We start from the raw sequence: 22,153 nt of genomic DNA, 5'->3' as shown, positions 1-22,153 counted from the left end.
CAGGCTTCCTCAGCAAAAAGAGGAGGATTGGCAGCCGATGTTAGCTCGGGGCTAATCTTCCTCAAAAAAAAAAAAAGAAGAAGAAGAAGAAAAAGAAAAAAAGGGGCCTGGAGCAGCCTGGGCGAGTTGGAGCTCAGGCCACCCTTACCTGTCCCTCCATTTATGGAGCATGTGCTGTATTGTATGTTAAGCGCTTTTCAGCCCTCACCTCCATTAATCCCCAAAACGGTCCTAATAATGAGAATAAATTATTCAACACATTTGGCCAGGTAGGGTCTGAGGGTGCCTGAGCCCCTGTCCCCCACGCATCATTGAGCCCAGGATCCCTATAGGCCAGCTCCTCCAAGCTAATTAATTATTCTTTAAGGGCTCAGAAAAGGACTTTGTGCATCACTCACTGATGCCCCACATGCCCTCCCCAGCCCCCTTCTCAGCCACACACACTGGCTCATTAAGCTCTGCCCACAAGCCCACCATGCACCAGCATCTGCATCCTTGCTGAGAGACCCCGACACTAGCTCCTGGGGAAACAGACTGAGGAGGAAGGTTGCTCCTAGAACATCCTCCTCCGTGCCTGTGGGCCATCATTTGAAGGCTGGAGGGCAGGGGAGAAAACTCTCTTTTCAGTGCCAGTTACCCCAGATTTTAAAAGTCTCTTCTCCATTCTCTCTTTGCCGTGAAAGACTTTGACAAGGTAACCCACCATTTCCTTCAAACAAAGGATTCTGGGGGTTTTGCTGGTTACCTGGAGGAAGGAGTCATTTATAAGCAGGTGAACTTAGGTAAGACAACTGAGTGGGCAGGGTGTTGGAGTGCAGGCTTTATGGAAGGTGGGGTCACTTAGGGTAAAATAGGGAGACACTCCACCCCTGGTTCCTGCCCTTGGGTGGGGAGAGAGATCTGAACAGGTGCTTTCCACCTAACTGGGGTGGACAGATAGCAGAGTGAGCTTTGCCCTTTCCCATTTGTGTCACCTCAGGCAAGGTACATTAAAAAACAAAAACAAGCCACCACCACAAACAACAAAAACCTCCCCCTGCCTCAGTTTCTGCAGCTGTAAAGGGGGGATAGTGGTTGTAACTCTGTCCTGGCATCGCTGTGGGGATTCAACATGTGGGTGAAGCTTGGCATAGTGCCTGGTAAGTGGTGGGGCTTCCACAAATGTGTCCCTCCTGGAGTGGGCCCTCTAGGGCTGATGGGGAGCACAGGGTGGACCAGTGGAGCCTAGAGAGGATAGTGAAGGCCGGGATCCCGGCCTGAGTCTGAGAGGTGTCCTGAAAGGAGTCTGAGAAGATGGTCAGCAGAGATGGGTGCTCACACATGACTTTCCCGGAGATGTCCCTAGCAGCAGTGGGAGAGGCTCAGGGGCATCTCTCTGCCTCGCTGACCACCGTAGCAGCAGCACATCACCCGGAGCTGGCCCGAACAATGACAAGACCATGTGGATAGAAGAGGATGTCCACAGCAGGGGAACCACACTGGGAGTGAAGGACATGAATCACAGAGATTTTTACTAATGGAGGAGGCATGTGAGGGACACCCAAGACAAGCCATTTTAGCTCTTTGTCCCTCAGCACCTCTGTCGCTCTACAAGCCTCAGGGTGCACCTGCCGCTGGGTGGGCTAGAGAAGAGTGGCTCCAGAGGGCAGTGAGAGCCAGCCAAAGCAAGAAGGCTGCCAGGATAAGACTCCTCCCTCCACTTGTCCGAAAACTGCTGGGGAGGGGTCCCAGATCCCAGCAGCCTCATAGGTCCCATGGAGGGAGCGAGGCCAGTCCAGCCGAATGGAAGTCCCTGGAAACCTACCTGGCCACACAGGCATAGCAGCTCTGGGTTTACCAAGGGGCCTTGGAGCGCAGGAGGCCATTGTGCATGACGCCGCCAGCTGGCGGTCCCAGGGAATGGTATCTGTGGCAGTACCAGAGTCCCACACTAGGACTCCCACTGTTTTTGGAAGCAGCTTCACTCTACAGCATTTCCAGGGCCACCCAGTGCTGCCCAGTGAGGGCTGGGTGAAACAGCCCAGAGCCAGGCTCTCAAGCGGCTCCAGTGGGGAGGAGGGGGGAGGCTGGTAAAGGGTGGGAAAGGAGAGGCACAGGATGTTTCAAGGCTGCCGGATGTGCTGATTGCGCTCCCACAGCCACGCAGCCCCCACCTCTGGCAGCTCTTCCTTGTGTCCAGCGGCTGTGCCTCCCTCCGGCTCCCACAAAGAGCTTCCGGCCATGCAGGCAGGGCGGTTTGGAGCAGGTGTGCTCTCCCGGCCCGGCCCGGGGCCTGGAGGACAGGACCTGGCTCTGCTCCCTGGGGACTGCTCTGCTGTGTCTCTGCACTGCCCCCAACTCTTTCTCTTCTCTTGGCTTGGCAGCCCCAGACCTTCAAGCTCATGGTTAACTCCCCTACCCTGAGCCCCTCCCCCACCAGAGAGCCACTCTGGGTGCTCTCTGAGCCCCCGGCCTCCAGATCCAGATACCTGAGCACAGCAGGTATTCCCGCCCTTTCCTCCTTCTCTCCCTCCCTCTGAGAGGCTCTGAGGGCAGTTCTTGGGGTCTGGAGGGACCCAGGAGGGCTGACAGCCCAGCATCCATTGCACCCACTGGGGCATACACCCAGAGCCCCTTAGGGACTTGTTAGGCCTGTTCCTGCCTCAGGGTCTTTGCCCTTGCAGTCTTCCCTGCCTGGAACGCTGGTTCTTACCACTCAAAACCCAGCCCACTGCACCCCCTCAGATGGACTTTTCCCTGACCACCCACATAGCCTCTACAACTCACTCCCTATCACCCCGTTTTCCTGTTCTGATGACACTTGTCACTTTCTGGAATTGCGGTAACTGTTTGCTGGCTCGTATCCCCAGCGCCTGGAACAGCATATAGTGGGCACTGGGTTGATGAGTGAATTTGTCTGGGGGCTCAGCTCGCCAGCGCCTGGACAGCTCTTGAATTCGAACCCAGTTTGGGCCTCTCCGGGCTCTCCATTTTCACGCGAAGTAAATTAGGAAAGAAGAGCCCGGGCTCACTTGCCTTTGTCGCCTGAGTCCTGCCGGCGGCGCGGCCATCCAGCCTGCGGGGAGGGGCGGGGCGGAGGCGGCACGGGGGGCGGGCTCGAGGCTTAAGCCGAGAGCCCGCGGGGCCCGGGCCCCAGAGCGCAGCGGAGGCGGAGGCGGAGCGGAGCGGGCGAGGCAGCGCGGAGCAGAGGCCGGACCAACAGCCGCTCCGCCTCCCTGACCCGCAGGGCCCCGACGGGCGCACCTCGTGGGCTCTCCCGGTGCCCGAAGACAGGCGCATGGCGCCCGGGGAAACGCGCTGAGCGCGGGTCGCGGCGCCGCGGGCGGCACCATGGCCCTGGAGCGGGCGCTGCAGGCAGCGCGGCTGGGCGAGCTGGACGTGCTGAAGTCCCTGCAGGGCGCAGGCCTGCTGGGGCCCTCTCTGCGCGATCCGCTGGACGCGCTGCCAGTGCACCACGCTGCCCGCGCCGGCAAGCTGCACTGCCTGCGCTTCCTGGTGGAGGAGGCCGCCCTGCCCGCCACGGCCCGCGCGCGCAACGGCGCCACGCCGGCCCACGATGCCGCCGCCACCGGCCACCTCGCCTGCCTGCAGTGGTTGCTCTCGCAGGGCGGCTGCAGGGTGCAGGTGGGTCTGCGCCGCTCACCGGGCGCCCTGGGGCTTCCTCCTCAGGAAAGAGTTCTGGCCCCAGCCCGGCGCCCTGCGTGGCTCAAGGGTGGGTGGAGTTGGGCACTTCCCAGCTGAGCCTGCTTCGGAGCTCCTGCCAGAGTGCTTGGGATGGGGTGGGCTCCCCTGGCTGAGAGGGCCCCGGCAGACGCAGACGCCCTGGCAAGCCCTGGCCGCTGCCGAGAATAGCACCTGAGTGACGGGGAACCAGAAGGGAACTGGGCCAGACTGGGCTAGTAGTTAAACAGGAGTGAGAGAGTCCTGGAGAGGGGGCGGGGGCACAAAGGGCCTGGGCAGCAGAGTCAGAAGCCCATGATCTCCAGGATCAGGTCTGGGGCAGGGGTGGCAGGTGGCGGGCCTGGTCAATGGGGGCCTCCCCAGGACCTCAGCTGACCCCCGGAACATCAGTGCCTTCTGACCTCCCAGCTCTGAGTTGCTTCTCCAGGCCAGCCTGAGTCTTCCTGCCTGGAGACCCCACCTGGCCTCACACAGCTGTCCCCAGGCTGAGATAAGCCTGGCCACTCCTGAGCTGGAGGAAAAGGCAGCTTGGGCCCTGATGTGTAGCTCCCGTGCTCGTTCCTGCTGGAGGGAGAGCATCCTGCAGGTACCAGGCCTGGGGATTCAGGTGTGCTCTGTTAGAGCTGCCAGTCCATGGGGCAGTGGACAGCAAACTCACAGGCTAAAAAGTCAATCAGGTACATCAGGTACTGCTAGGCCACGTGGCAGAGAGTGTCAGGGAGCTAGCTGCTTGGGCGAGGTGACTTGGGGAGGCCTCTCTGAAGAGTGACCCCTGAGGGGGTCCTGGCTGATGAGAAGGAGGTGGCCAAGTGATGAGCAGAGAGTTCCGAGCACAAGGAACAAGAAGTACAAAGCCCTGAGGCGTACACATTCTTGTCCTGCTGTAGGAACAGCAAGGAGGCGAGCATGTTTGGAGTGGGGTGAGGGTGGGAGAAGCCACCAGGGCAGGTCCTAGAGGATCTCATAGGCTGGGGTTAAGAATTCGGATGATAGTCTGGATGTGGGGGAAAGCCAATGGAGGGAGGAACCAGAACTGATTCTCCCCTTAGCAAGACCGCTGGGTTAACTGGATGTAGAAGGAGAGGAGGCGGGGTGACTCTGAGCTTGCTGTGCCCTAAGGATGGTTAGACCCCTCCCCCCTCACTTTGCCCTTAGGATGGCAAGGCCCCCTTTGCCACCCTTCCTAGGAGATTGCCCAGCTCCTTATCTCCTGGTTGGGTGTGTTATCAGGAGTTCCTGGCACATGGTCCATGCCCACACATTTGGGATGTGGCATACCTCCCTGATCCTGGTGTCCAGCCTTGGCCAGAAACCTCCCTAGCCATGCAGAGGAGGTAGAGGAGCAGGTGGCCTTATGCCCAGCTTATCAAGCGGGCTTGGGCGCGCTGGGGCAGAAGTGTATGTGGGGGAGGATGACCTTGATCCCTGGCCCTGCTCAGCCTGGAGAGATAAGCAGCTTTAGGGTGGGGGCCACAGCACATGAGGCTCCCAGGGCCGACATAGCTGTTGGAGCCTCAGGGTCAAGTCAGAGCCCATAGGCCTGGAGTCCTCACCTTAGTGCCACCCCCACCCAGAGGCCCAGAGCCAACAGGACCCCCTGGAGCCTCAGACACTGTCCCTGAGGCCAGTGGGAAGCAAGGGCCTTTCTCAAAAGCTGGGGCTCAAGGCATACTTCACCGTGGTCCTGTCTGGGTTACTTCTTAGCCAGTCCTGTCCCCTGGGCTCAGGAAACAGACTGGACCAGTCTTCTGGTCCTCCCTGGGCCTTCCAGCACACTGAGAAGTCTCAGCGTTGTCTTCGGCTTCCTATGGGCTGTTTACTCTGCCTCCTTCCTGGCCCCGCAGCCTGTTTACCCCCCACCCCCACAGCCTGACTGAGGACTTACCAGCCATGCCCAAGCCCCTCCCCTCTGCTCGTCTCTTCCTTTCGCATTTTTACAGCAGCCTCTGAGGTTCTCCTGCCATGGAGGTTCACCTTCCTCAAGCTGCCTGGGCCATACCTATCCCCACAGGGCCCTCTCTCGGGGCAGAGGGGCAGAGGAGCTTCACTTCCCTGATCCTAGTAAACTGTGCCCACCTCTCACTGCTGCCCCAGCTGCTTTCCTGGCCCCTGCCCACCTCTCCGTCATCCCAGGTGCTTGGCACTGTGAGCTCCTTCTATCCTAGAACCAATGCCCACTCTCTCAAACTCACCAGCTGCTCAGTCCAGACTTCTGGGTTCTCAGTCATTCTCCTCCTTGCCCAGGTCACATAAGCAGCACCTGCCAACCTCCTCCCGCAACAGACACACACACCTGGATGTTCACAGATGACACGTTCAGCACTTCTGGGCCATCATTGGCCCCACCCCTTCTGGGTGCCTGGGATGGGGGTCTTGCCCAAGCCCCTCCTAGGAGTTGCCTCTAACCCACACCTGCCACCATTGGCTGACTGCCCAGGCCCTGCCCACCAGTACCCAGAAGTCTCCTCCTCCACAGGGCAAGAACACAGCCTGTTCCCAGCGGAGCAGGGATCAGCTTGGGGGAGGGGCAGTTCTCCTTGCTGAGGTTGGGTTCTTGGAGGTGCACCAAGCCCAGGCCTCTTCCCATGTGACACTTGGGGAGGGGGAGAGGGAGGGGACAAGAGCCGGATGCAGGGAGTGCCTCCCACGATCCTGATGCCAGCCTGGTGCAGCCCCAACAGCCCACCCTTCCTGGCCCAGTGACTCTCTCTTGCTCCTTATGTGTTCCCTGAGCACTTGGGTGACAGGTGCTCCTGCTGGGATGAGGACAAGGGTGCCACACCCTGAAAGCCTACTGTGCGCGGGCATGTCACAGTCATGACCTGCAGGCCCTCGAAAGCCCAGAGTGGATGGCATGGTGGTGCTGCCTATGGGCTGAAGTTCAAACAGGGCCAATTAGGTGCCCGAGGACAGAACTGCCCCTGTGGCTGGTGGGATACAGGATGTAGTCTGAGCCACAGGTCGGGGCAGGACAAGGCTTCAGAACTAATGGGCTCTCCTCCCACAGGACAACGACAATTCTGGTGCCACAGTCCTGCATCTGGCTGCCCGCTTCGGCCACCCGGAGGTGGTGGACTGGCTGCTGCATCATGGCAGTGGGGATCCCACTGTGGCCACAGACATGGGCGCCCTGCCTATCCACTATGCCGCCGCCAAAGGAGACTTCCCCTCCCTGAGGCTTCTCATCAGGCACTACCCTGAGTAAGGACCCCCCTCTTCAAGGGGCTGCTGGGTGGGACGGTCCAGGCCTCTGGGGGATGCCTGAAGTTAGCCATGCCCCTCCAGCTTCCCAGGGGAATTACCACTTCCAGAAATGCCCAGAGGCCAGAGGACCAGGCCAGAGACAGCACTACCCAAGCTGAAATTTCTCCCCTCCTGGCAGCCACTTGCCCCAGAACCCTGCCAGCCAGCACTCCCCAAGCATGCAGCTGCACCTGGGAGGCTGGGCATACAGGCCAGGATCACACGAGCTTGCTCCCCTCCAGGATGCTCATAGCCCGCAGAAGGTGGCTCTCTCTAGCTCTGACCTGTGCCAATTTGCAAGATTGTTCTAACTGGAAGGTAGAGGTGAAGAGACAGGAGCCCCTCCTAGACCCTTAGTCAAGAAGGAGGAGGAGGAGTTATGTCAATTATTAAGCAGTGAAGGGAGAGAGCTGCCCACCCAGACCCCCAGCCCACCTCCTAGCCCCACAGCTCCCTGGCCTTCCAGAGAGCAGCTTCTTATTTCCTGTGGCCCCTCAGCCACTCCCACTACTAAGGGGAGTGGGGCTCCCAAACCTCCTGGGGCCCTTGGCTTGAGTGGCTAGTCTGAGAAAGCGGCTGAGCAGTAGGCTGGGAGCTGCCAGGGGTGAGGTGGGGAATGTGGAAGAATGGAGCTCAATGCAGAGCAAGGAGTCATGGGGCATCCTGAAGGAGGGAGGCAGCCACATCTTAGGTTCACCTGTGGGGAGGCAGGTTCAGGAGAAAGCTCCCAGACCCTGTCTAAGGGGGTAGGACACCAGTAGCCCCAGGCAGCCAACAGATGGGGGCTCTGACCTTTGTCAGTTCAAGTGGGTGCCTGGGACATAGGCGGTGACAGAAGACCCAGCCTCGGGAGGAGAGCAGTCACAAGGTGAGAGGGTCTGTCCTCACCACTGGCTCTACTCCTGAGCATGCCTGTAGGGTCACTGGCCACCAGAGAGCAGGCAGGAGGCCAGTCTGGCCCCATATCCTGATGGCACAGTGGCTGCGGCTGGTAGCGTCTTGGGCACAGGCACACTGCGTGGATGTAGGGCAGCCCTAGAACCCCAGGCGGGCAGCAGTCATCCCCTCAGCCCAGGATGGGCAGGCTGAGCCTGCCTTGTTCTCACTGAGCCAGGGGTTCCTTGGTTTGGTTAGTGGGACACCAGCAGGTGCGCCTTGTGGGCCAGGGGTTCTCTTCTCAGCCATCCCTGCAGAGGCCACTTGGCACCACTTTGGCGTGAATTCTCTGCTTCCAGACAAGCTAAGGTCTGAGTCACGTCAAAGCCAGTCGGATTTAGAGTCGGCGGGCCCCAGAGACCCTCGAGTGCAGGCTCCCAACCTGGCACCCATCAGGGCCCCTGGGGGACTTGGTTCCAGACTCCCAAGTTAGATTCTCCAGATTGGGGCTGGGAGCCGCACCTATGACATGCTGCCAGCCCCACTGCGGTGATTCTGATGCTCCTGTCCCACCCCTTCACTCAACGCAGAGGACATTGAGGTCCTAAGAGGGGAAGGATGGGCTGTGGTCACCCTCCCCCATCACACATAATGGGCCCCAGAAAGCCAAGGTGATGGCGATGCAAACTTAGCCCAAATGATGTGAACTGAGGGGGCTCTGAGTCCCCTTGGAAGTGCCAATGAGGAACTTAGGCAGGAGGGGTAGGGGTGAAGCCCCAGGCTGGCTCTGAGGCCCTCCTCGTGGAGAAGCCTGGGCCTACGATGAGCCCCCATGGGCTGGAATCCCAGCCTTAGAAAGACTCTGGCTGTGCCATGGAACATTCTCATGGGCTTTGGGGCTTGGGGATCCTGACCCCTCCCAGGTCAGGCCAGGTGCTGGCCGTGATTGGGCCCCAGTGCTGACTCTGTGGCCAGATGTCCTGGGCTGATGAGCCGCCAGCCCCTGAGAGGCCGCCATGAATCTCAGGACAGTGGACAGAGGACTCGGCTCTGTTCCCACAGCGCCGTGTGACCCGGCTGATAAGGAGGTGCTTTTGTGTAGTTGCCAGACTGGGCTCAGGCAGGAGGGGGTGGCTGGGGATTGGGCCGGGGCCCACTGGCAGGGGAGTTGGGGGTTGGTGCTCACTTAGCCTCCTACTTTGGAGGTGGAGACTTCTGCTCCATAAGACTGGGGACCCCAGGGTTGGGAGCTGGGGAGAGGAGAGGCTCAGGCTGCCCCAGACCACAGGGCCTGATCGGACCCAAGCAGCCCGGCTCTGGAGGCTGGGACTCTCTCGTGAGCCTCCCTGGCCCACCCCGGCTGTGAAGCACCGTGAATTATTCACAAGGGCTCAGCTCTCCCTGGCAGTGGTGAGGGAGGAAGGGCTCCAGCCCTACCAGTGGGAAACTCGATCCCACTCAGGGAGGCTCTGGCAGCAGTGGGCCAAGGCAATGACAAGCTGCAGAGGAAGAGGAAGGCGGGACGGCCTCAGAGTAGGGCCCAGCTAAAGCAAGACTGCACCTTGGGGTGTTGGAAAGGGCTTGAGACGGCAGGAACATGCTGTACCCACCCGCCGTCCTCTCTGGTCTATGCTGGTCCATTGGACAAATCCTCCCAGGGGCAGAAGAATTGCCACAGTGACCTCAAGGGCTGCTGCCACCTGGGAATCCTCCCTTTGAGCCCCCTGTGGAAAGGGTCCCTAAGCTGCAGGCACGGAGGCTGGCCGGGGCTGGGCTGGGGCTGTTTCAGGCCCTGGGTCTGAGGGAGATGAAGTGGGAGGGTTCACCCTCCTGGTCAGGAGCACTAGTGGCTGGTGGAGGGGACTCAGGGGTCCGGATCCCCCGTCAGGACTGACTGAGAAGGAGCGAGGAGCCAGTAGCCCTCTGAGCTCCTGACCGCCCTGCTGGAGGGCCTGCGGCCCAGGAACCATTTCCTGCTTGCTCTGCCTCCACTGTGGGCTCACTTGGAGCCTGTGCAGTCAGAGGGAAGCCCTGGGCTCAGTCAGGACCTTCGGGCCCGAGCATCAAGGCTGGGGAGGGAAGGAGGGCACTGTGGCCCTGGGGCCCCCAGGCTCTGCCAGTCACAGCAAGCTGGAACACCAGTCTGCCCAAAGATTTGTATCAGCTCCAGCTCCCCGTGGGTGCCTCCTTCGTCCAAGGCCTCCCCTGACAGGCTGGAAAGCGTCCTGGCTGGGAGTCGAGATAAACTCAGAACAGCCCAAACCTGCCCAGTGCCCACTAGGGGCCTGGCACCACACAACAGTCTGAGCCTCACGACGACCCTAGGCAGTAGCTCTGTAATCAGCCCAATTTACAGACTGACTGATTAATGTTTAGGGAGCATCTGCTCTGTGCCAGGCCATATTCTAAGTGCCGCGGATACATTGGTGAACCAAACGAATGTCCCTGCCTCGTGGAGCTAACAGAGAGAGAAACAGGGTCTCCGACAGGTTAATTATTACTGGCTGAGGTCCCAATGGTTCACTGTGTAGCCTTGGTCAAACTGTACCCCTTCTTTGGGTCTGTCTCCACTCCTGGTCCAGGCCCTAATCTCTCAGGGCCTTTCAAGTTCACAGGAGACTCCACTTTCTCCTTTAATGCAAAGGTTCATGAAGCCTGGCTGCTCCCATAGCCCAGTCGGAGGGGTTCAGGCAGCCCCCACCTGGGGCAGGAAGCCTCAGCAACTCACCCCTTAGGGAGCCCCAGGGCCTGTGGCTCAGCTGCCCCTTAGAAGGCTAGAGGCTCTGCCTGGGCCTGGGGCTGCCCCTTCCCTGCTGGGTACCTGTTTGTGCCACAGGCAATGGGGGCTCACTCATTCTTAATTACTCCCCCCCCCCAGGTCTACCCTTGGTGTTTGCTGAGGTCACCTGGGCAGCAGGGCCTGGGGGCAGAGCCTGCACTGGCATGTCCACCCTGGGGACCCTGACCCAGGTGGAGGCTCTGAGAAAGGAGGGGCCTGGTGGAGTCAGGAGTAGCCCCTCTCAGTGGACAGCCTCAACCTCCACCAGCAGCTCCTGATCCAAGGCTAACATGTCACCTTGGCCCCAGCTGGTTTCCCTCCCTGGCCCTGGCCCTCTTCCTGTCCAGCTCTGCCCACCTTTGAGAATGCAAGTCAGATCCCTGGACCAGTCACAGGCTCCCTGCTCACTGACAGGGAAGGCCACTTCTTACAGAGCCCTCCTTGCTCTGGTCCCCCCACACCTCATCTCCAGTTGCTCCCCCATCACCTACTCTGCTTCACCTCCCCCCCTCCTTGCTGCTCCTGCAACAGACCAGAACCCTCCAGCCTTCGCACTGGCTGTTCCCACTGTCTGGAACGCCTCCCCAGAGAGCCCTATGGCTGCTCCCTCCCCTCCTTCAAGGCTTTGCTCCATCTCCCCTTTCCCCAGCCTCCTTCAGATTGGAGCACACCTCCACAGTACACACACTCACTCCCCGTCTTCCTGGGCACCCTTATCACTACCTGGCATTACATTCTGTGCGTCTGTGTGTTCTCTTACCGTCTGTCTCCCCAACTAATGTCTTCCCCATCCTGTCTGCCCAGGGCACAACACTTAGTAAATATTTGTGGAATGAATGAGGAGCCAGGAGTCTCTGAGTCTAGTCTGGCCCTGCCTGCAGCTCACTGCATGTGACCTCAGACCGAACTCCCTTCTGGGCCCCCCGGCCCATTTGGTAAATGGACCTAACCTGCCCGAGCAGCTGAGGCCAGTGTGAGGAGGCATCACAGAGCTCCCGGCCTGGCTGCCCATCTCACCGACTCCCATTTATTCACTCAGCAACTAGCAACCAACACTCCCTCAGTGCCCAGCCCTGTCAGTGCTAGGGATATAGCAAGCCCTCCCAGCTTCGTGGGGTGACATTCAGGGACCTCACGGGGGGCAATGAACAAGAAGACAGATGGAGAGCATGCGCCACATTCAGGGAAGTTCTTGCCTATTCCCTCATGTGGGTTTGCCATCCGTCTGGTGGAAGGGAGCTCCGAGAGGCTGGGGTCTGCTGTTGTCACTGCTCACTGCGTCCTGGCATGGAGTAGCCTCATGACATGCATCCCTAAAATGGATGAAATAAGTGCAAAAGGCAATTCAGGAGTGACAAGCACTATAAAGTGAAATGGGTTAGTTTGGAAGGGGGCGATAGGGTGTTCTTTCAATTGAGGGGGTCAAGGAAGGCCTCTCTGAGGACGTGAGCTGAGCCGAGACCTGAATAGGAAGAGGGACCAGCTGTGGGAAGATCTGGCCTGGGAGCATTGCCGGGAGAAAAACCAGTAGGTGCAGAGGCCCAAGGGGGATCAAGCTTGGCTTCACTGAGGACCATGAGGAAGGCTCAGAAGGCTGGGAGAGGTGCAGGGACCTGTAGCCTTCTGGAAATATTCCAGGCTTGCAGATGGATTGAATGTAAAGCTGCTGTTCTAGAAGCTTCCTCAAATTAGAGCTGCTTTCCTTCCCTGTGCCAGGCCTCATTTGGGATCTTCTCAAATAAGCCAGGAGGCGTGATTGGAGGCCAAGAGAGGTAGAGGCACCAAAGGCTACTTGACTTTCTATCCAGAGCAGCCTTAGCCCACAATGAGGTCTAATCCTTGTGGGATCAGCCCCTTTCTGGTGGCAGTGGGGAGGGCTGCAGGAAACGCTGTTCTTTGATCTGAGTCTGGTTCCGTGGGCAGGTCACTCCTTGTTCCTGTGGCAATGGTTACAGTAAGCGGCACCAATCTTGGACGGAGATTTCCAACAAACCCTTAGAAGCATCCCATGTTTCTTTCGTGTCATCAGAGGGTGACGTGCTTAATAGTTACAGTTTGTCCATATCATCTTTTTTTCCCGGGAGAAAGAAAAATATCATGATTTATGTAATCATTGCTAGGGAGCCTCAGACCTATAAAGAGGTCAAGGGTCTCCAAAGACTCCTAGAGCTTGGGCTCAAGGGAGGGTGGCATGGTGTCCTTTACTGAAACCGGGGCAGCGAGGTGGGGGGAGATCTGCTCTAGGCATGGAAAGTTCTAGAGGCCTGATCAGTGCACAGATTGAGGAGTGGGCTGAGGTAAGGGGCCAGATATAGACTCCAGATCCAAGCTGGAAAGATGAGGGGCATCGGGTACAGGTGACCTTTGACCCCAGGAAGTAGATGACCCCACTAGGAGGAGAGTATGTTTAGAAAGGAGGCCCTGGGGCACCCTGACATTTGGAGGTCAGGCGGAGGCCAAGGGCCCAGCAAAGGAGGCTGAGGAGGCCTGGCCAGTGAATCTGTGTGTGCTTGTCCAGGCCAAGAAGAGCAGGTATTCAGGAGGCAGGAAGGGCCCCTGTTAGGCAGTGGCCAAGTCAGGTGAGGATGGGAAAGCCACTGGGGTTGGAAGCGAGGAAGTGACGGTGTGGAGGCTCACTGGATGGGTGAGGGGGTTGGTAGCTCAAGATGTGGCTGTGATACCAGGAAGCCAAGACCTGCCCTCCCTCGGAGGAAACATGCAGCTTTCCGAAGCTTCCTCTTCCATTCTCTCACAAGAGGCATGGAGAGGCTGGACAACTAGGATGCCTATTTGCCATATGTGGAAACTGAGGCTTGAGAGGGTAAAGAACTCACTGCACAGTGCCCTGCACAGTGAGCTGCAGAGTCAGGGTGGTGAACAGAGGCCGGGACAAGGGGCAGGGCTGGGAGCAGAACATTTACCCATGGTGTCACTGCGACTAGAACTTGACAGGCTGGAGCCAGGCGGGATCCTGAGGCCGGAGGTCCCTGAGACCCTGCCCCTCTCCTCTAGGCAGTCACTCGCCACAACAGAAATGACGCCTGGCCTGACCCGTGCTTGGCAGGGCCTGGACACCCCAGGCCAGCTGTGCCCCCTACCAGAGCACAAGCAGGAGGAATCCTAAAATACAGCAGTGGCTCCAGGCTCATGCCAGGCACGAGGCCTGTGCTGAGGGTTCTCCAAGAATATTGCATGGACGATTATTGCCCCCACTTTGTGGATGGCTTTGAGAACACAGAGACAAAAGGCAAGACCGTGGCATAGCTTGAGGGGGCCTCACACGCCAGGTCCTTCTTACACCTGGGTCCTTCTCTGCCTCTCTCTTGTCGAGTGATGGTCACCCCCTGTGCCTCAGTTTCCTCATCTGTAAAAAGGGGACAATGCTAACACCTACCCCGTAAGGTCATTAGGGGGACTAGATGAGAGAATGTGTGTCTCATGCTCATTACAGTGCTTGGAACAGAGCGATCATTCAATAAATGGTACCTGTTATCATATTATCAATTATTATTATTATTACTGCTGTTGTAAATTCATCTCTCTCTCCAGCTAAATTTATTAATTTATTTTGTTCCTTATGCAATCCATATTTTTATAATTTTCGCCAGTACATGTGAGGGTGCTCATCCTTCTTGCCTCCAGGGTAATGAGGCCTGGACCCCCTTTCCAACCCCAGCCCATCAGCATATCTTCCCCATGTCTTGGGGGAAGAGGCTGTGACTCCAGAATGGGGGCCATGAGTGCAGAGGCTGAAATACTAACAGTAATGGTGATAAGCTCGAACATTTACTGAGGGCTTACCCTGTACCAGGGACTCCAGCTGGGAGTGCCAGTCTGTGAGTGGCCTGGCAGGTGGCTGTGGGCATGACTGCCGCCTCCTGCTGGGGTCCTGCTCTGTGCCAGCTTCTCAGACCTTCTTAGGCTGGCTGGGCCCTGGGTCACGGATACCTGCCAAGTGTGAGGGCTGGGAGGGCAGAGCTCCCAGCAGATCTGGCACCTTGAGCTGTGTACTTTGCCTCAGGCCTCCCCAGAGAGAGCCCAGTGGGCCCTGGGTAGTGGCCCCCTCCAGCATCTGATCCCCAGGACCCCAGAACTCGCTGTGCCTTGGTTACGGAGTGAATAATTCAGGCCACTGAGTATTGGTCATGAAATATTAAACAGGCTGTTACTGACGCACCAGCATGTGAATGGGAATGGGGTAGGGGTGGGGGGGCTCGACGCTGGCACTGGGGCGTGGAAGCTGGTGGCCTCAAGCCAGCGTGTTCCTGAGGAGAGGCGTGTGGGTGGGTCCCTGTCTGCTGCCGTGTGCTGCGTTGGTAACACTGGCTCGTGAGCACCACTCTGCACCCAAACATGGGTCAGGTAACGGAGGACAGCCTACCCCCTCCTCAGGGTCCCTGCTCCTCCCCAAATTCGTGAAGTGCCAGGCTCAGTGTCAGCCTCAGCAAATGGCAGCTGTGCTTCTGGGGAGGGGGTGCCCACATCAAGAGGAAGGAGAGAGCAGGGACTGGGTGCTCAGTGGGGGCTGGAGGCAGCCTGCGGTCAAGGGTCAGGGAAGGGAACAGAGCCCAGGGTTTTAGGGCCAGGGAGAAGTCAGCTGGGAGTGTCCAAGGGGTGTGTGAGAGGGAGGGGCCAAGTCATGTCTGGGGTGACAAGAGGGTAGGTGAGTGGGCAGAGGGAGGAGGAGTGGGTGGCCTGGTGCTGGTGTTAATGGATGGGTGAGGGAGGGAGGGCACGGATGGATGGGGCGGAGCGTGTGATTGATCTCATGAGGGGATGGATGGGGGAGGCAGATGGATAAGAAGATGTGAAGTTGGATGAAGCACTGTACTTCCTGGGGCTCAGAGAGCTGATCTAGCACCGGGAGACGCAGCCCCCAGCCTGAGCTTAGACTGGGTGGGCAGCTTCTGGGTGTGGGCCTAGATTGTGGCTCCACCTAGTGCCCGACTCTGGTAACTACACCCCAGGCTGTCCACACCCATTGTGAAGCCGGAAAAACTAAGGCTCAGCCAGCGGCCAGACCAGCTTCCCTATTTCCCAGCAGCACTCCACCTCATGGGGCTGGTTACCTGTTCCCAGTTAGCACCCCTCTGTGGGGGCTGGGGAACAGGGATGAGAGGCAGTGACAATTGCAAACTAGGCCCCAGGGAAGCCCCAGGGAGTGAAGACCTGGCATGCCAGCCCTCCATCACACAGACAGATGTGTGCTCAAATGCCACTGACCAGCTATGTGACCTTTGGCAAGCCCCTGAGCCTCAACCGCCCCTCTGAAAAATGGGAATGACAGTAGGATCTAAGGGAGGTCAATGAGAACCTGCCCGCTGATACCATAGCTCACGGGAAGTGCTCAGTAAACGGTGGCCACATGTAGGCTTGCCAGAGTAACAACAACCAGGATATCCAACTGAATTTTAATTTCAGATAACAAATAATGGGTTTTTTGGGGGGAGGGTTGGGTATTTTTCTTTCTGCTTTTTCTCCCCAAATCCCCCCAGTATATAGTTGTATATTTTAGTTGTGGGTCGCCACCTCAGCATGGCCTGATGAACGGTGCCATGTCCACGCCCAGGATCCGAACCAGCGAAACCCTGGGCCGCCGTAGCAGAGCGCATGAACTTAACCACTCGGCCACGGGGCAGGCCCCAACAAATAATGTTTTAGTTTAAGTATGTCCTATGCCATATTTGGAACATACTTATACTAGAAAATGATTCATTGTTTATCTAAAATTCAGATAAATTAACAAATGCACCAGATTTAACTGGGCATCCTGTGTTTTATCTGGCAATCCTACCACTCTGCCCTCTGAGAATTCAGTCTTCTGGGGGAGGCAGAGGCCAGAATCAGTTATGGTCAACCAAGCACAACAGGTGGTCCATGGAGTGAGCCCAGGGCAAGGTGGGGCATGGGAAACCAGGCAAGGCCTCATGGAGGAGGGATCTGTACTGAATCTTAAAGAGTGGAAGAGGGAAGGGCGTTCTAGATGGAGGGGGGACATGATTAAAGGCATAGAGGTCAGGCAGCAGGTGTGGGGACTAACAGTGACAGTGGGTCAGTGTGCCTGAAAAGGTAGGGAGAGGCCAGGTCACCACGTCCTTGTAAAATGGTGGGTTATTTACTCAGATGTGCACTGTGGAAAAGAGGCTGCTGGGGGTGGGGGCGGGAGCGGGGGAGGGGCAGCAAGACAGAAGGGTGCCCCTGAGGGAGACTGGCGCAGGACTGAGTCCAGAGCGAGTCAGGGACAGCGGGGCCTGGTAGCTAGGCCTTCTCCAACCCACCCTCCCAACCCTCCAGAGCTCCCCAGAAGGAGGGAGGCGAGGGGAGTAGGAAGGCTTTGGAAGGGCGCAGCACTGAGAGCCCACTGTGGCTGCTGCGTCTCTCCAGGGGAGTGAATGCCCAAACCAAGAACGGTGCCACGCCCTTGTACCTGGCGTGCCAGGAGGGCCACCTGGAGGTGACGCAGTACCTGGTGCAAGAGTGCGGCGCGAACCCGCACGCGAGCGCCCACGACGGCATGACCCCGCTGCACGCTGCGGCGCAGATGGGCCACAGCCCGGTCATCGTGTGGCTGGTGAGCTCGGGGAGGCGGCGGGACGGGGCGGGGCCCGGGTGGGGTGGGGCCTGCACTGGAAGGGGGCGGGGCCAGAAGGGGCCCGGCGCCCAGCCACCCGTCTCTCCCCCGGCCCCTCCCGCCCAGGTGAGCTGCACAGACGTGAGCCTGTCGGAGCGGGACAAGGATGGCGCCACGGCCATGCATTTCGCGGCGAGCCGCGGCCACGCCAAAGTGCTCAGCTGGCTCCTGCTGCACGGTGGCGAGATCTCCGCCGACCTGTGGGGCGGGACCCCACTGCATGACGCCGCCGAGAATGGGGAGCTGGAGGTGAGGGCGGGGCCGGGGGCGGGGCCGGGCGGGCGGGCGGGGCGGGCGCCCTCTGCTGGCCCCGCGCTCTCAGTGCAGTTCTCCCAGCGCGCGGGGGCCCAGGCTGGCGGCCGGGGGTCCTCACTGCGCCCCGCGCAGTGCTGCCAGATCTTGGTAGTGAACGGCGCGGAGCTGGACGTCCGCGACCGCGACGGGTACACGGCCGCCGACCTCTCGGACTACAACGGCCACAGCCACTGCACCCGCTACCTGCGCACCGTGGAGAACCTGGTACGTCCCCGACGCTGCTCCTGGCGTCATCTCACCCCCGCCCTCAGCTCCCCCGAGAGGGAGGTGGTGTTACCTCTTTTACCACGAAGGAAGCTGAGGTTCAGGGACCTGAAGCCTCTTACCCAGCGAGTAAGAGCCCTACACCATTACCCCACATGAACTCTCAGCCCAGAACCACTGATCATTGAGGAGTGAGGGGCTGGAGGCAAAAAGGTCAAGGAAGGAGGACCAGCTTCCTCCTGATAAGAAAGAAGGCTGGAGAAATCACAAGACACTTACATACCGATGGAAATAGTCATCTTCGTCGACCCGTTCACAGCCCACAGTATTAGCTCATTTAACTCACCACCGCCTTCTCAGGTAGGCAGTGTGTTAGGGTCCCCGTTTCAAAGGTGGGTAAACTGAGTCTCAGGGGGACCCCAGGTCACACAGCTGTTAGAAGGTGGAGCCGGGTGGCCTGGCCCGGAGCCACCTCTTTTGACTACTACACTGTATTAGCTCACTTTGTGGCTGCTTTGTAACTGGAAACTTGTGTTGTTCTTTCTAAATTATTTTATTATGGTTACACAGCTGTATAGTAACCCACCGGGACTTGAGCTCAGGTGTGGGTGGCTCCAAGTCCAGGACTCTGCTTCATCTGGTGCAATGCCTGCTTTGGAGAGGAGGGAGGAAAAGGGGTGGGCCTCACAGGCACCTTCAGAAGCACCCGCTCAGGGGGCAGCCTGGCCCCCAACCCAGAGCATGGCTGCCCTATCTGCAAGCATAGGGGGCACCCTGTTCTGGGGAATCAAGGGTACAACAAGGCCCAGGAGTCAGAGACTGCCACTGATCCCGAGGAGGCTTTTCCCCCCAGAAAGGGACACTCAGAGAGAGTAGTGGTCCAACATGTAATGAGCGCCCTGTCACCAGGGTATACAAGCAGGGGTGGATGCTGTGAAGGGCATTTCTGCACCAGAGGTGGGTTCCTTCCCACTGAGAGAGTCTGTGATTCTGTTTTGGGGGTGCAGTGGGGGGTGGCACAGAGCCTCAGCCCCCCAGCCCCTCCTGACAGTGTCTGCAGCTGCTGGCAGTAAGCAACGAGCACCATTCCTTGAGTTCGGACTCTGGCAGGTCCCCTTCCTAGTGCTCTATGGTGTAATCTTAGTTCATCTTCACAGTAAATTAATACTGATAGTTGACACATATGGCATTTATTAGCTAACATACCCTGGCACTTCACTAACTTTTCAAATCTTTTTCACAACCCAGTGGGGCAGGCAGTAGTGTTTCCTCATTTACAGATGAAGAAACTCAGGTGCAGAAAAGATAAGTGACTTGCCCAAGGTCACATAGCTAGTAGGTGGAGGAGGTGAAATTTGAAGCCAGCATCCCAGGCTGCACAGCCCGTGCCCCTAACCTCCATTATCCCTGGGGTCAGGGCTGGGCACCCCCAGTGCCTACTGCTGTCATCTAAGAAAAGAGCATCTTCAGGCTGCCGCCCCAAACCCAGCTCCTGTTGGCTCCCCTTGGCTCATGGGGTAGGCAGCAGGGCCTGGTCCCCCTGAGCTGGGTAGGATGTGGGGGCCCTGGCCCCCTCACTCAGGGGGACCCAGCTGCAGCAGTGACAGATCCAAGCCACCAAGGAGGCTGGCCCAGAAAAGGCAAACACTCTCACAGAGCCCCTAATTACGGGGCCAATGAGCGTGGCTGCTGAGCTGTTACCTGGTGCCAGGCCTGCCTCGCACTCCCAGGGGGCCTGTGACACTTCTCAGGCAGGGAGGGGGCGCAGGGCAGGGAGGAGCAGGCCTGGGCAGGAGCAGCGAGCAAGCCGGCTTGCAGCAGCAGGGCCAGCATGGGCAATGTAAGCAGGGCCCCCACCCCAGCCAGCTCCCATGCCAGGAGGGTCAGGCCTGTGGACAGGGGCACAGACAGTGGTGGGGGATGGAAGGCTTGGCAGCCTGAGTTCAGGCTGCCCACGCAGCTCAGCTGGGCCGCCCCAGGCCCCACCCTTTTCCCAAGGGCCCCTTCAGGAGGCAGGGGCTGGACTGGTCTTGGGATTTGCCTCAGTTGGGCAAGGAGGGACAGTGGTTGTTGGCCAGGTAATGGGGGATCAGTCTTGCCTGCAAGTTGTGGGGGCCCTGACCCCCTCCCCCACCCCCAGCTGCTGCATGTATTCTCACCAGCTGCAGGGCCTGAGCCCCAGCCCCACAGATACACTGGAGCCCAGGCCCTCTGCCCATTCATAAGGAAGGAGAGGGCTGGTGCCATGGCAGTCCTTCCCTTGGGGTCCAGCCCAGGTCCCCTCTTCTGTCAGTCTCTCCCCACCACAAGGAGGAAGGGGACAGGGGTGGGAATTTCGCAGGAACCCATGGTCCTGCTGCCAGGGGGCAGGGCTTGAATTTTAGCCTGGGAAGAACCTGAGAGACCCTCTTGTGATGGGGAGGAGAGCCCAGAAAGGGAAGCGCCTTGGCTGAGGTCACAGAGTGAGAGCATGCCTGAGCAGGACCCTGGCCCAGAGTGTGCTGGTCCTCGCGGCCTCCCCTTCTGCTCAGAGTGTAGAGCACCGCGTGCTGTCCCGGGATCCGTCCGCTGAGCTGGAGACCAAGCAACCCGACTCGGGCATGTCCTCGCCCAATACCACCATGTCGGTCCAGCCACCGAACTTTGACCTCAGCTCGCCTACCAGCACCCTCTCCAACTATGACTCCTGCTCCTCCAGCCACTCCAGCATGAAGGGCCAGCGCCGCCCCCTGCGTGGTGAGTGGGCCAGAAGAGGGAGGAGGGAGAGCAGACAGGAGCCAGACCACTAGACCCTGAGGGCTGGCCCGGGGCCCACTCCACCCACAGCTAATGATGGAGGCTACCCAGGTCACCAGGAGGGGACACTGGTTCTGGTGAGAGACAGGTGACATGCATACTTGTGTGTGCCCATCACAGGCATACCTGTACTTTCACACATACTCTCCCTCAGACAAAACCCCCCTGCACCCAACACACAATTCCATATCCTCACTCACACATGCACAAAATGTTCCCTAGACCTCACACCCGCCCACCCACACTCAAGAGTGCACACTTGGGGGCTGGCCCCATGGCCCAGTGGTTAAAGCTCCATGCGCTCTGCTTCGGCGGCCTGGGTTCATGAGTTCAGATCCCAGGTGCAGATCTACACCACTTGTCAAGCCGTGCTGTGGCAGCATCCCACATACAAAATAGAGGAAGACTGGCAACAGATGTCAGCTCAGGGCTAATCTTTCTCCAAAAAAAAGAGTGCACAACTGTACCTGTGTACACACAATACACAGATATGAAGGCACAGCCACACGTACGGAGCCGCACAGATACAAGCACACACCTGCACTACACACAGACACATAACCTTCTATTTCCATACTCAGACATACACACAGACACAAACACACACACATGATGCCCACAGACCAATGCACGCACATTCACAAATACAAAGAAGCATGTGCACACACTCACAAATATACATGAATGCACAAATGCTCAGGCAGAAGCCAAGCAGGTGTCTACACACACTCTGACCATGCCTTGAGCATGGGTGTCTGTCCACCTGCCATGCCTGCTTCATGCCACCAGGTGATGGCCTGCAGAGATGGCAGGGGGCCCTGCAAAGACTGGGTGTGGTCATCCATACTCCTGCCACCTTGCCCTGCCAGATCTGCCCTGAGGGGTGGCCCTTCTGCTCTCCACATGGCCCTGCTCCACAGGCACGCCCTCTGGTGCCTCCCCTCTAAACCTGAGCACATTGTCTTTCCCCAACAAGTGCAGGGCCCGGGCCCACAGTGGGGCCATACCAAGCTGTGGCCCTGAGCCCCCCTGGCCCTCTGGTGAGTTGTTTCCAGGCAGTGGAGGTCTCGGTCCTGGGGGACAGCCTCTCTTGCAAACTCCCAAACCCAGCCTTCCTTCCATCCCCAGGGCTTCCCAGTGCAAGGGCTGCAGATATACAGAGCTACATGGACATGCTGAGCCCGGAGCTGGGCCTGCCCCGTGACAAGATGGAGAGAAGCACACCACCACCACCCAGCTTCCCTCCGCCACCCCCACCCCCAGGCACCCAACTGCCCCCACCTCCACCAGGCTACCCAGCTCCCAAGCCCCCTGTGGGGCTACAGGCAGCTGACATCTACATGCAGACCAAGAACAAACTCCGCCACGTGGGGACTGAGCCCTTCAAGAAGGAGGTAGTGAACCCTTAGCCACCTGCTGGCCTCCCAGCACCGGGACTAGGCTGATGGAGAGCAGTGGAGGCCAATGGTCTGTTCAAGCTCCTGCCCAGCCCTATGGGGGCTCAGGGCTGGGCACTGGGAACAGGGAGATGAGTAAGACAAAGCCACCACCCTTTGGGGAGCTGGGGGCAGGGGAGGGGTGAAGGAACATATACCCAGACAGCGTGCCTCTCAGGGAGCTGGGTCCTC

General features: G+C 58.8%; 1 protein-coding gene across 7 annotated transcripts in view; it reads left to right on the top strand.

Annotated features, from left to right (window-relative positions):
• The first annotated feature begins 3,085 nt into the window (after positions 1-3,085).
• Positions 3,086-22,153, top strand: part of ESPN (espin) — a 32,145-nt gene continuing 13,077 nt past the window's right edge. For all 7 annotated transcript variants that reach the window (XM_070254016.1, XM_070254035.1, XM_070254007.1 and 4 more), the window contains exons 1-7: positions 3,086-3,624; positions 6,689-6,882; positions 16,964-17,150; positions 17,277-17,459; positions 17,598-17,729; positions 20,261-20,465; positions 21,654-21,919. In XM_070254016.1, coding sequence (XP_070110117.1) covers positions 3,331-3,624; positions 6,689-6,882; positions 16,964-17,150; positions 17,277-17,459; positions 17,598-17,729; positions 20,261-20,465; positions 21,654-21,919 — 1,461 coding nt within the window. In that variant the 5' untranslated portion in view covers positions 3,086-3,330. The remainder of the gene's footprint in view (positions 3,625-6,688; positions 6,883-16,963; positions 17,151-17,276; positions 17,460-17,597; positions 17,730-20,260; positions 20,466-21,653; positions 21,920-22,153) is intronic.

This window comes from Equus caballus, chromosome 2 (genome assembly GCF_041296265.1).
Source record: "Equus caballus isolate H_3958 breed thoroughbred chromosome 2, TB-T2T, whole genome shotgun sequence".
Taxonomy (NCBI): Eukaryota; Metazoa; Chordata; class Mammalia; order Perissodactyla; family Equidae; genus Equus; species Equus caballus.
Note: the sequence above shows the minus strand (reverse complement) of the source record. Positions and strands in the feature narration are given on the sequence as shown.